This window comes from Scyliorhinus canicula, chromosome 6 (genome assembly GCF_902713615.1).
Source record: "Scyliorhinus canicula chromosome 6, sScyCan1.1, whole genome shotgun sequence".
Taxonomy (NCBI): Eukaryota; Metazoa; Chordata; class Chondrichthyes; order Carcharhiniformes; family Scyliorhinidae; genus Scyliorhinus; species Scyliorhinus canicula.
In genome coordinates, this window is record NC_052151.1 from 61,704,584 (window position 1) to 61,718,906 (window position 14,323).

The window sequence follows — 14,323 nt, forward strand, 5'->3', positions numbered from 1 at the left end:
GGTGGTCTTTCAAATGGTCGGTGCAGACTCGATAGACCTCCTTCTGCCTCTAGGGATTTTATGATTCTATACTGGTATGGAAGAGAGTGCTGATTGGTTGGCAAGTGAACTGATTGGTAATGGCTTTGCCATGGTGAATGCAACAGTTAACTGCCAAGCAAAAGCTTTTTTCAGCGATAAACCTGTTCACTTTTTTTGAGGATGTAACTTGCAGCATAGGTAAAGAAGACCCGTGGATGTGGTGTATTTGGATTTTCAGAAGGCTTTTGATGACGCCCCACACAAGATGTAGTAAACAAAATTAAAGGACATGGGATTGGGAGGAATATACTGGCATCGATGAAGAATTGGTGAACAGACAGAAAAAGAATAAGAATAAACGAGTCATTCTCAAGATGGTAGGCTGTTACTAGTGGGGTACAATAAAGATCAGAGCTCGGGTCACAGCTGTTCACAATCTGTATAAATGATTTGGATGTGGTAACCAAATATTTCAAAATTTGCTGATGACATAAAACTAGGTGGGAATGTGAGTTGCGAGGAGGATGCAAGGAGGCTTCAAGGGGATTTGGTTTGGCTGAGTGAATGGGCACGAACATGACAGATGAAATATAATTGTGAATAAGTGTGAAATTATGCACTTTGGTAGAGTATATCTTTAATGCTGAGACGTTGGGAAGTGTTGATGTCCAAAGGATCCTATGTTCCTTGTTCAAAAGCTGTCACAAGTGCAGCAAGAAATTAGAATGGCAAATGGTACATTGGCCTTTATTGCAAGGGGAGTCGAGTACAGGAGTAAAGATGTCTTTCCGCAATTGCATAGTGTCTTGTGAGACTCCACCTGGAGTGTTGTGCACAGTTTTGGTCCTCTTATCTAAGGACGGACGTATTTGCCATGGAGGGAGTGCAATAGAGGTTCACCAGACTAATCTCCTTTTGAGGAGAGATCGAGGAAAGTGGGCCGATATTCTCTAGAGTTTCAAAGAATGAGACGTGCTCTCATTGAAACGTACAAAATTCTTGCAAGGCATAACAGGGTAGATGTAGATAGGATGTTTCCCCTGGCTGGCAAGTCTAGAACCAGAGGGCAGTCTCAGAATAAGGGACAGGCCATTTAGGACTGAGACGAGCACAATGATATCAAGGGTCATAGGAATAGCGCAGTAAAGTGACATTGAGGTCGATAAAAGCAGCCATGTTCCAACTGCATGGTGAAGCAGGCCGAACGGCTTACTCCTTCCTACTCCCATGTTCCAGTAACCTTTCTTCAAAGCCAAAAACACATGGTCCGAACAGGTCTCAGCAGATCCAGAATAGTTTTGGAAAATGTTAGCCAAATCAATACATTGCTGATGTCCTTTATTTTGTTAATTGAAGCATGTTTTCTAGCTCCTTAAGTTGCAGGTTTCCATGGGTGAACATCATTCGCACTGCATCCTGTAGGGAATAATTAACAAAGGTTTAGTATGTGACCTGGCTAGATTTAGAAGAACTTTACCCCATATAATTATTACATAGAGAGAGAGCTTTTAAAAAAAGTGTTACACATACCTAGAAGGAACTTGCGTTTATGCATTGCCTTTCATGCCTCCCAAAACATTCTGCAGCCAGCGAATTACTTTACAAATGCAATCGCTGTTTAGTTGGCTGCCAATTTGTGATTAAAACAATAAGATAAATGACCACTTAATCTGTCTTGGTGAACTCAACGGATAAACATTGAAACGGGCATTGGGAGAATTCTCTTGCTATTCTTCAAAGACCACAGTGGTCTTTAATGTCCAAATTAATAGACAGAGCTTGTCTTGCTGTCTCAGTTGAAAGTTAGTGGGCTGGATTCTCCATTTCTGAGTCGAAGTGCTGACGCCAAAGGAGAATCCTGTGGACTTTCACGTCAGAAAAATCGGCGCCACACCTGCACCGATTCTGCTGCTGGTAAGGGGTTAGCAGCGGCGCCACGTGGAACGCCATCGAAACCTACGTAAAACGGTGCAGAAATCGCCAGGTCCATGATGGACACTCACAAGGCCGACAAGCTGGCAGCCGCCGTACTTAAACCCCCCCCCCCCCCGGTGGGGCGCCCCTGGGGGTCACCTATACGACCCAGGGCACCAGGTTTAAAGCAGGCTATCAGGGGCATGCATGGCTGCCTTGTCGGCTGCGGTATGGTGTTGCGTACCCATCCACCCTTGCCCCACAGCCCACCTCTTGGCTACCCCCCCCCCCCCCCACTACTCCCCCCAGCCCTGTCAGAAGCCCCCAGCCAGCAGTGAAGTCTGGCGGTGCTGGTCATTGTCCGTACTCCCTGTCTCTCAGCAGCCATCACGCCAGGTTCACGATATATAAGAGCACACGTGGACCGCGCTGTTGGGAACTCGGCCCTTCGGAGGCGGAGAATCGAGGGTGGGTCCACTAATGATATGCAAATGTCAAGTGTCGTATTGACGCCGTTTTCAGGGAGGTGGAGCACCGCAATTTGGCGTCAACCGTAATTTCGGAGTCGGGTGCTATTCTCTGCCCGAGCGCATGCCCCGATTTTGGCGTCGGCAAACGGAGAATCCCACCCAGCATCTTTAACAATGCAACATTCCCCCGGTTCTATACCGAAGTGTCAGATTATATCATGTAAAAATCAAAATACCACAGATCCTGGAAATCTGAAATTAAAAACAGGAACCACTCTGCAGGCCTGACAGCATCTGTAGAAAGCAAAACAATGACTTCCGGTGGCAGCTATGAAGAGTAGATCGCACATTTGGTGGCTCCCGCTCCGGTGGGACCTTTGGACCTTTTTCCCAGATTGTTTGTCAGATTTGACTCAGAAAATTGATGGTGGAGGGAATTGCGAAGAGGAATCCTACATCAGTGCATGGAGAGGCGGACCAGAAGTGCCCGCAAAGGAAGAAATAGGCGAAGAGAGAAGGCTTGGGCTGAGGCTGCAGCGGGAGGAAGCATGGCGGACGACCAGGGTCCTGGCTTGTCGACCTAGCGGTCGACGGAGCAGCTGATGCAGTTCATATAGGAGGGCTTCGCCAAGCAGAAGGAGGAATGCTTGGACCCGATTAAGGAATCGATTGCGCGGCTGGAACTTGGACTGGATGCTCAAGGTCGGGCGATCCAGAAAGTGGAGAAGGCACTGACTGAGCAGGAGGAACACCAAACAGCGGTGGAGTTGGAGGTGGGGATGCTGAGAGACCGGTAGAAAAGGCTCCTGGAGAATAGGTCCCGCCGGGAATCGTTGGTCTCCCGGAGGGGTCAGAAGGTGCGGACGCTGGGGCATGTTCGAGAAGTTACAGGGGGATGGGACGTTCTCCCGACCCTTGGAGGTAGGCAGGGCTCACAGAGCGCTCGCGGGGAAGCCCCCCCCGCTCCCCACCCCACCCCCGAGCGCAATGGTGGTGAGATTCGACAAGGAGTGTATTTTACGGAGGGCCAGGCAGACACAGAGCTGTAAATGGGAGAACAGCATCCTGCGTATGTACCAGGATCTGAGTGTGGATGTGGCCAGGCGAAGAGCAGGGCTCAACCAGATAAAGTTGACCCTTTTCAAGAAAAAGGTTAAGTTTGGACTTCTGTATCCGGCCCTTCTTTGGGTCACCTATGAGGAGCAATATTTTTACTTTGAGTCGCCCGAGGAAGCGATGGACTTTGCTAGAAGGAAAGGGACTGGTGGCGGACTGAGGTCTTTGAACTTTGCTGCAGTGCTCATGTTTAAAAAGTTTCTTGTTTTTTGGACATTATTTGCAATACCTTCTGTATTGATTTGGGGCCTGCTGCAGAGCTGTGGGAGTTAAAGTTTGCACTGAAGGGGGATGGAGGTGTGAATGTTAGATTTTTGATCATCTGTTTGTTTTTTTTTGTGTTTCTTTCAGGCAATTGTGTTGGGATTGTTTTTCTTTTGCATATGCGTGTCCGAGGGGGGAAACAATAGGTGGGAAAATGTCTGGTGCTGTGGTCGGGGGCCACCAAGCTAGCTGGGCGGGCTAGCGCACGGAAGCCCAGTGGGGAGGTGAGCAGATGTTATGCTTGTTGAAAGGGGTGGTTTGCATAGTGCTGTTACTACGGGGGGGAAGGGGGAGAAAATGTTCTGCTGATGGGGGGAGGGACTTTTGCTGTGGGACAAAAAGGAGTCCGGGGGCCGGAGGCTGCCTGAGAGCGGGTCTGCGGATGCGTGGGGCGCCGGCTGGAGACTGGCCCATGAAAGGTGATGGCTGATCGGCAGCGGCGGCGAGAGAAACCAGGCTGATCACATGGAACGTAAGAGGGCTAAATGGGCCGGTTAAGAGGGCACGCGTGTTTGCGCATTTGAGGGGACTGGAGGTGGACGTGGCAATGTTGCAGGAGACGCACCTTAGAGTAACTGATCGAATTAGATTAAGCAAGGTATGGGTCAGAGAGGTTTTCCACTCGGGGCTGGATTCTAAGACTAGAGGGGTCGTGATCCTGATTAACAAGTGAGTGTCATTTGAGGCGGGAAGAATAGTTGCAGATGTGGGAGGCCATTACATTATGGTTAGTGGGAAGCTGGAGAGGCTGCCGGTGGTACTCGTGAATGTGCACGCGCCAAATTGTGATGATGTGTAGTTCATAAAGACGATGTTGGGGAAGATCCCGGACCTGGATTCTCACAAGCTGGTCATGGGGGGGGGGGGGGGGGGGGGGGAAAGAGACTTTAAAGCAGTCATTGACCCAGGGCTAGACTGGTCGAGCTCAAGGACAGGGAGGGTGCCAGCAATGGCAAAGGAGCTAAAGAGGTTCATGGAGCAGATGGGGGTGGGGGGGTGGACCCATGGAGATTTGGGCGGCCAAGAGTGAAGGAGTTCTCCTTCTACTCACACGTGCATAAAGTGTACTCCCGGATTGATTTTTTTATCCTGAACAGGGCTTTACTGACGGGGGTAGTGCACACCGAGTATTCAGCGATCACGATCTCGGATCATGCCCTCGCACTGGGTTGACCTACAGATGAGCAAGGAGGTTGGTCAACGCCCACACTGAAGACTGGATGTTGGACTTTTAGCGGATGAGGAGGTGTGTGGGCGGCTGAGGAAAGGTATCCAGAACTACCTAGAAGTTAATGACATGGGGGAAGTCTCTGCTGCAATGTTCTGGGAGGCGCTGAAGGCGGTGGTTAGGGGGGAGCTGATCTCGATACGGGCCCACAGGGAGAAGGTAGACAGAGCAGAAATGGACCGATTGATAAGGGAAATACTACAGGTCAACAGGAGTTATGCAGAGGCCCCAGAGATAGGACTTTTAAGGGAACGATGGAGGCTACAGGCGGTGTTTGGCTTGTTAACTACAGGGAAGGCAGTAGAGCAGCTGAGGAAGGCGAGGGGGGCGATTTATGAATATGGAGAGAAGGCCAGCAGAATGCTTGCGCAGTAGTTCAGAAAGAGGGAGGCAGCCAGGGAGATTGGGAAAGTAAGGGACGGGGATGGGAACCTGGTCGGAGATTCAGCAGGGGTCAATAAGGTCTTTAAGGAATATTACAGCAGGCTGTATGAGTTGGAATCCCCAGCTGGGCCGGAGGGAATGAGGCAATTCTGAGGGGGGGCTGAGGTTTCCGAAGGTGGACGAGGAGTTGGTAGAAGGGCTGGGGGCCTCGATCGGTTTGGAGGAAATAGCAGAAGGGCTGAAGGCCATGCAGTTGCGTAAAGCCCTGGGACCAGACGGTACCCAGTGGAGTTTTATTAAAAGTTCCCTGGGATACTGGCGTCAATGCTGATGAGGACATTTAATGAGGCAAGGGAGAGAGGGGGGTTTCCCCCGACGATGTCACAGGCCACTATCTCATTGATCCTGAAGCGGGATAAGGACCCGGAGCTATGCGGGTCCTACAGACCGATCTCCCTACTAAATGTAGACGGCCAACTGTTGGCCAAAATCTTGTCTTCTAGGATTGAAGACGGCATTCCGGACGTGATTGGGGAGGACCAGATGGGATTCATTAAGGGTAGGCAGTTGCCGGCCAACGTAAGAAGGTTGCTGAATGTGATCATTTTGCCCCCAGAGAGTAGGCACGTGGTCGCAATGGACGCAGAGAAGGCATTTGATCAGGTGGAATGGGAATATCTGTGGGAGGTACTGGGGCGGTTTGGATTTGGACGGGTTTTCATCGACTGGGTTAGGCTGCTGTATCAGGCTCCTGTGGCGAGCGTACGGACAAACAGGTTAACATCGGACTGTTTTAGGCTGCACCAGGGGTCGAGGCAGGGATGCCCCCTCTCCCCACTGCTGTTTGTGCTGGCCATAGAGCCGCTGACAATTGCGTTGAGAGCCTCAAGGGACTGGTCCGGGGGGGGGGGGGGGGGGGGGGGGGGAACACAGAGTCTCGCAATACGCAGATGACCTACTCCTATACGTTTCGGACCCACTAGAAGGGATGGAAGAAATTATGAGGATCCTGGGGGAATTTGGCCGGTTTTCGGGTTACAAATTGAACATGGGGAAAAGTGAGATGTTCGCGCCAGGCGAGGGAGGCAACTGGAGGAGCTGCCGTTCAGAGTGGTAGGGGGAAGCTATCGGTACCTAGACATCCAGGTGACACGGGAATGGGAACGGCTACACAAGTTAAATCTGGTTCGAATAGTAGACCAAATGAAGGAAGATTTCCGAAGGTGGGACGCGCTCCCGTTGTCACTAGCTGGGAGGGTACAGACATTAAAAATGACGGTCCTCCCATGATTCCTGTTTGTGTTTCAATGTCTCCCCATCTTTATTCCACGGTCCTTCTTTAAACGGGTCAATAAGGTGATCACTGACTCTGTCTGGGCGGGTAAGACCCCATGAGTTAAAAAGGGGATGCTGTAGCGCAGGCGGGGGGAGGGCGTGCTGGCACTGCCGAACTTTATTGGGCGGCAAATATAGCCATGATTAGGAAGTGGGTAATGGGGGGAGGGTCGGTGTGGGAGCGAGTAGAGGCAGCATCATGCAAGGGAACTAGATTGGGGGCATTGGTAATGGCGCCTCTGCCGTTCCCGCCGGCACGGTATTCCACCAGCCCCATGGTGGTAGTGGTCCTGAGAGTCTGGGGGCAATTGAGGAGACGTGGGAGCAAAGGGAGCATCGGTCTGGTCTCCAATCTGTAATAATCACCGGTTTGCTCCGGGGAGGCTAGATGGAGGGTTGTGGAGATGGCAGAGAGCTGGGATCGAGAGGATGGGAGATATGTTTATCGAGGGAGCCTGAGGGAGTTGGAGGAGAAATTTGAATTGACGGAAGGGAATGAGTTTAGGTTCCTACAGGTGCGTGACTTCCTACGCAAGCAGGTCTCAACCTTCCCGCTCCTACCACCAAGGGGGATACAGGACAGGGTAGTTTCCAGAATGCGGGTGGGAGAGGGGAGGGTTTCGTACATTTATAAAGAACTCATGGGTTCAGAGGAAAAGCAGACTGAGGAGCTGCAAGAAATGGGAAGTGGAGTTAGGAGGAGAGATAGCGGATGGTCTATGGGCAGATGCGTTGAGTAGAGTCAACATGTCCACAACATGTGCCAGGCTCAGCCTGATACAGTTTAAGGTCGTTCACCAGGCCCACATGACAGTGGCCCAGATGAGCAGGTTCTTTGGGGTAGAAGACAGACGCACAAGGTGTGCGGGAGGACGAGCAAACCATGTCCATATGTGCTGGGCATGCCTGAAGCTTAGGGGATTCTGGCAGGGGGTTGGGGTGTGATTGATGTCATGTCCATGGTGTTAAAAACAAGGGTGGCACTGAGTCCAGAGGTGGCGATTTTCGGAGTGTCGGAGGATCCGGGAGTCCAGGAGGAGAAAGAGGCAGACGTTCTGGTCTTTGCTTCCCTGGTAGCCGGAGACAGATATTATTAGCTTGGAGGGACTCAAAGCCGCCGAAGTCGGAGACCTGGCTCTCTGACATGGCTAGCTTTCTCTGTCTGGATAAAATCAAGTTCGCCTTGAGAGGGCCAATGTTCAGGGTTCGTCCGGAGGTGGCAGCTGTTCGGCGACTTTTTTGGGGAAAATTAGCCGTCAGCAGAAAAGAGGGGGGGGGGGGGGGGGGGGGGCTGGGATTAGTTTAGCTTAGAGTATGGTGTTAGAAAAGGTGGGACCTGTGAGGGAGGAAGATGGCTTTTGCACTATGTTTGTATTTGTATGTACCCTGTTTCTTCTGTTGTTGTTATAAAACCATAAATACCTCAATAAAATGTTTATTAAAAAAAAAGAAAGCAAAACAGCATTAAGGGGCTGGCTTCCCCATGGGAAGCAGGAACCAGGAGTTGTGATTAATCCCACTCCTGAGTCTTGTCTCTGTCTTGGCAGTGCTGTCAGGAAATATCTTCAGAGGAATAAGCTAGCCTGCCCAAAGCTGTGATTGCGGGGAGGGGGGGGCAATGCCGTGGGTATAAATCGGGATCGCCACTCGTGCTCTGACCCCCTGTGCTCTGACCCCCCCCCCAAGCTGGCAGCCTGAATGAGGTCCCAATGGGCGCTGGTCATCTTGAGGGGACTGAAGGCGGACGTGGCAATGTTACAGGAGACACACCTTAGAGTAACTGATCAAATTAGATTAAGGAAGGGAAAGTACAAAAGTGCAAAAGAATTTGCATCTATTTAGCGGCCCATCACCCTATGCGCCAGCCTCCCATGATTCTCTGGTCCTCACGGCCAGAAACCATGTGGCCACTTATCACTTATAGTCTCTGCCTGCGTGAACCTGGTGTGGTGGGCCAAGGGGGTTGCACCTCTGACTTTTGTACGAGTACTCTTAGATTGCAGCCAGGAAGAACGAGGATTTAGATTTAATGTCACGTGTACCAAGTTACAGTGTAAAGGATCGTTCTCCGTACAGTTCAGGCAAACCCCATACATGGAAAAACATAGAACATACGATAAATACCATGTTCTTTCCAAGTTACGCACATGCAATAGCAGCAAAGTTTGTTTACTTAACAGCAACTTACTTCATCTGTAGCATTTTTATTCTTTTTGAAATCTTGCCTTGCCCAATTTTTAAGATACTGTTTATCCCCTTCATTTGGAATCTGATCAATGACTTTTAAAATCTTCCTGTACAAACTCAGAACCTTCTGTCGATGCATGAACTGGAAAATAGATAATTTACATAATCAGACATCAACATTTACAATTCTGAGCTTAAACAAAATAACATATACTTATTTCAAAGATAGTGCACAGATCTCTGGCACCTTTTTCCACTTTAAGTATCTACATTAAGGACACAACATGGATAATTTGCAGAGTAAAACTTGCTCTGCTCTGACCCACCAATAAGATTCAAATGCAACCTCTGCCTTTGCTGCGTTGCTGAAATTGCAGGCCAATGCAACTATGATTATAGATCAACCAGCATGACCGAGAAAAGCTTAGAATTTGAAGAGGCAATTCCGCCCATTAAATCATAGAATATTTACAATACAGAAAGCTATTCAGCCTCTGATGTTTGGGTTCATAGAATCCCAACAGCACAGAAGGAGGCTATTTGGCCCATCGTGTCTGCACCGCCCAGCTGTAAGAGCACCCTAAATCCCCCACTCTATCCCTGTAATCCTACCATGGGGAAATTTAGCACAGCCAATCCACCTAACCTGCACATCTTTGGACTGTGGGAAGAAACCCATGCAGACACCAGAAGAATGTGCAAACACCACAGTCACCCTAGGTTGGAGTCAAACCCGGGTCACTGGTGCTGTGAGGCACCAGTGCTAACCACTGTGCCACCGTGTTGCTCTCTCTAGAAGAGCAACTCATCTAGTCCCACACCCCAGTCTTTCCCAGGTTGTCCTGCAAACTTTACTATTTAGAATTATAGAAGCCCGACAGTGCAGGAGGCCATACGGCCTATCGGGTCTGCCCTGACCCTCTGAAAGAGCACCCTATCGAGGCCCAATCCCCCACCCTATCCGATAACCCCACCTAGAGGCAATTTAACATGGCCAATCCACCTAACTTTCAGGCAACAATCTAATTCTATTTTGAGTGCCTCAATTAATTCTGCCACCACCATATTCTCAGGCAGTGGAACCCAGATCCTAGCCACTCGCTGTGTAAAATGTTTTTTTTCTTCTGTTCCCATTGCATTTTTTGCCAGTTAACTTAAAGTAATGTCCTCGGATTTTCAATCCTTTTGCCAATCAGAAGTTTCTCCCTATCTACTCTGTCCCGATCCCTCATGATTTTTGAATCAAACCTCCTCTCAATCTGGTCTCCTCCAGGGAGAACAGTCCCAGCTTCTCCAATCTATCTACATATGCTGGTTCTCTGAAAAAGCTATCCATTAAGTCTCATTAGAAGTTTGGGGTAAAAGCCTCTGCAAATTTCTTCCCTGACTTCTCACTGCATTCTACATAGCATGCCATTAGAGCTTGGGGCTTTTTACAATCTTCTTCATGAATACTTCCTCATCTATAACTATCCTATGATGTGGAGATGCCGGCGTTGGACTGGGGTGAGCACAGTAAGAAGTCTTACAACACCAGGTTAAAGTCCAACAGGTTTGTTTCAAACACTAGCTTTCGGAGCACTGCTCCTTCCTTAGGTGAATCTGGAAAGGTTAGCGCCGTGGTCCTGCTGGTCATGGCCGCAGTTGGTGACGTTGTCCAGGTATGGGAAAGTGGCCCGGTTGATGGTCTGACTGTAGTCAACAACCATCCTGTTTTTCTCCCCAGTTTTCACCACTACCACTTGGGCTCTCCAGGGGCTGTTGCTGGCCTCGATGATACCTTCCCGCAGCAGCCGCTGGACCTCAGACCTGATGAAGGTCCTATCCTGGGTGCTGTACCGTCTTCTTCTGGTGGCGACGGGTTTGCAATCCGGGGTTAGGTTTGCAAAAAGGGAAGGCGGGTCGACCTTAAGGGTCGCGAGGCCGCAAACAGTAAGGGGTGGGAAGGGCCCGCCAAATTTCAGGGTTAGGCTCTGGAGGTTGCACTGGAAGTCCAGGCCGAGTAGCAAGGTAGCGCAGAGGTTGGGGAGGACGTAGAGGCGGAAGCCGCTGAACTCTACGCCCTGGACAGTGAGGGTGGCGATGAAGTACCCCCGGATCGCCAAGGAGTGGGATCCGGAGGCCTGGGGCAGGCAAGATGGCGGAGCCCTCGGACCGCACGTGTCCTGGGGCAGGCAAGATGGCGGCGCCCATTGGTTCTGGGGCAGGCAAGATGGCAGCGCCCACGGGCCACACGTGTTGTGAGTAGAGCAAGATAGCGGGCCACACGTGGTCCGAGGAGGGGAAGATGGTGGCGCCCACTGGCCGCTTGTGGGGGATGCCGGGACAATAGCGGTGATTGAGCGGGCCTGGCACACTGCAGCGAAATGTCCCTTCTTGCCACAGGCCTTGCAGAGCGTGCTCTGCGCCGGGCAACGCTGGCATGGGTGTTTTGACTGTCCGCAGAAGTAGCATTTGGGTCCCCCGGGGTTGGTTGGCTGGGGGCGGTCGCTGATGGGGTGGCCGTCGGCAGGGTCCACGATGCACAGGGGGGGGGGGGGGGGGGGTGAGGGCATAGACCTGTACATTGCGTGAGGCGACCATAAGCGAGAGCGCTAGTTTTTTTGGTCGCCCCGAGGTCAAGCGTGGCCCTTCTAAGAGGCGCTGGTGAATGTAGTCAGACCCTATGCCTGTAACAAACGCGTCTCTCATCAGCAGGTTCAAATGTTCAGTGGCCGAAATGGCCTGGCAGTCACAGTCTCTCACTTGGGCGAGCAGGGCACGCCAGAAATCTTCCACAGACTCGCCGGGAAGTTGGTGCTGCATGGATAGGAGATGCCTGGTGTAGATTTTGTTGGTCCGCTGAGCGTAATTTTCCTTCAGTAGCGCCATGGCTTCTGCGTAAGTCGGCGCGTCCTGGACGAGGGGAAAAACGTAGCTCAGCCGCGTGCACAAAATCTGGAGCTTCTGTGCTTGGGTCTGGCCCAGATCTGATGTAAACTTCAAAACAGGCTAGCCAATGTTCAAAGTCTTTTTTGGCATTGTCTGCTTGCGGATACAGCTGCAGGCGATCCGGCTTGATGCGGAGGTCCATTTCTGAAAAATCTCTGTGTAATAAACTGATGTACTATCAATTACGATGAGACGAGAGTAGAATGTAATCGAGGCTTTATTACAGAGGTGGGTGGCCTCCTACAGCAGCTGACGAAATGGCTGCTGTACGGAGAGCATACATATTTATACGCCGCCTACTGGGCGGAGCCAGCAGGCAGGGATCTACCCCAGTACCTGTACAGTAAGAAGTCTTACAACACCAGGTTAAAGTCCAACAGGTTTGCTTAAAGGAGCAGTGCTCCAAAAGCTAGTGTTTGAAACAAACCTGTTGGACTTTAACCTGGTGTTGTAAGACTTCTTACTGTGCTCACCCCAGAACAACGCCAGCATCTCCACATCACCCATACCTGTCGTAGAGGGAGCTTACCGTAAATATATACAGTATAAAATATAAAGTATAATACATCAGTGGTGACTACTAGTTTGCTCACTTATTTGGAAAGAAAGAGACTTTCATTCATAAAACAACATAAATTTGTCCTCTCCATAGACTCGAATTGTCCCGTTTCATGTTATCAACATTGCTCTGATAAGAGACAGCAGGGAATCAATAAAACAAACGGACGAACTGTCAGACTCCCGTGAACCGTGCAAATACCAACAAAAGCAAAATGAAAGCCTCGAGGGGGCAGCAAGGATCGCTGCTGGGAACACTGAGCCGCCCGCTCTTTGTGAGCGAGGAGACATGTCGCTCTCGCCTTGTCGCGGGCTGGGCGCACGCTGCCAGTGTGATGTAATCGGTTGAAACGCTGAGTGAACGGCCGCGCGGCCCGGACTCTGCCCCCGGCTCCTCACCTGTTTAAAGCTCAGGACACCGGCAGGGAACCTGCCCGCCGCCATCTTCCTCCACACTGCCCGTCGCACAGTGATGAGCTCATCAGCAGCGGCACCGCCCTCTTCCTCCTAAGTGGTGGGTATGTATGAATCCCAAAGGAAAATGCTGCAGATAGTCACAAAAAATCAGGCATATGTGGAGAGAGAGCTAACCTGGTTTAGGCCTTTCGCCATTCAATCTGGACTTACCCTTTGTCTCATAAAGTCCAATGGCAGCATTTTTGCACCGTTCAGATCGGAGACCAAAATGGAAAGGGGCGACACGATGTTGTTCAGTGAAAATGGCTTTAAGATCGCTGCCGCAACCGTTATAATTTTTTTAAAAAATAGTTATCCAAAACCCTCAAATGTAATTATTTACTTAACAGTTGAGCGTGAATCAACAGGGTAGATTGCAGTCTATTATAGATTAAATGGCAGATACAACGGAGACAGATCTCACAAATTGACTCAGTCCACTCAGCATATCTCGTTAATTTCAGTCATAATGTTCTCTGTCAAGATAAGTCTTCCCCACTAAAGCAGTTCAACTTTTCTTCGTGGAATGTAGCCTGATTCCCAACAGGCAAGGCATTCATTCACCAAAATGGTTTAAATACATTTTTAAGTGCCCCATTTTATTTTTCCATTTAAGGGGCAATTTAGTGCAGCCAATCCACCTAGCCTGCACATCTTTGGGTTGTGGGGGTGACACCCCTGCAGACACTGGGAGAATATGCAAACTCCACAAGGACAGTGACCCGGGGTCGGGATCGAACCCGGGTCCTTGGTGCTGTGCAACAGCAGTGCTAACTGATGTGTTCGGCGGGCTGGTTCGATGTGGACTGCACTTGATGCAGGGAAGCTAGAAGCAGACGTCTTAACACTGGAGAAAATCCAGCACTGTTTTATTCAACGATAAAACTGATATACATGTTCAGCTGTGGGTCGACACTATACTGAACTGACTGGAGACCTTGTATTAGCCTGACCAGACTTACTAGCTACCGCATGGTGTTTGCACTGGCTAGATCATGGATTCTGACTCTCAGTGGCTGGGTCCGGAGAGAGCAGGAAACCTAATGCCCTCTGGCTTTATAGTGGTAGTGTCCTGTCTGGTGATTGGCTACACTGTGTTGTGTGCTTATTGGTTATCCTGTGTGTCAATCACTGCCTGTCTGCACCTCATATATATATATATAATGAGTGGATATTATGACACTAACCACTGCACCACCGTGCCACCCAAGGCATTCACCATAAATGGCAAGCATTTGCAGAACTTCCTCAAAGTCCCACAGTCTTCAACAAACCGGAACAGCTGCAGCAACTGTATATTTGCCTATTCTCAGCTTCTCGATGTAGCCTTGGTCTTCTTGAGCCTGCTTGTACTTCACCACCGAGATCATCCAAGTTCTAATGACTGTGATTTCAACCCATTTCAGTCTCCCAACTTGATTTCCAAGCTCAGGGTGGAAGTGGGATTACCAATGCCAAA

At 50.2% G+C, this 14,323-nt stretch overlaps 1 protein-coding gene across 1 annotated transcript; it reads right to left on the minus strand.

The window, feature by feature from the left end:
* Positions 1-752: 752 nt before the first annotated feature.
* lyrm2 (LYR motif containing 2) lies at positions 753-12,958 on the minus strand. The gene is made up of 3 exons (XM_038799362.1): positions 12,808-12,958; positions 8,921-9,061; positions 753-1,437 (listed from the first exon to the last, which is right to left on the minus strand). The coding sequence occupies exons 1-3, from the start codon at positions 12,850-12,852 to the stop codon at positions 1,360-1,362; spliced, it is 264 nt and encodes an 87-aa protein (XP_038655290.1). The 5' UTR covers positions 12,853-12,958; the 3' UTR covers positions 753-1,359.
* Positions 12,959-14,323: the final 1,365 nt, after the last annotated feature.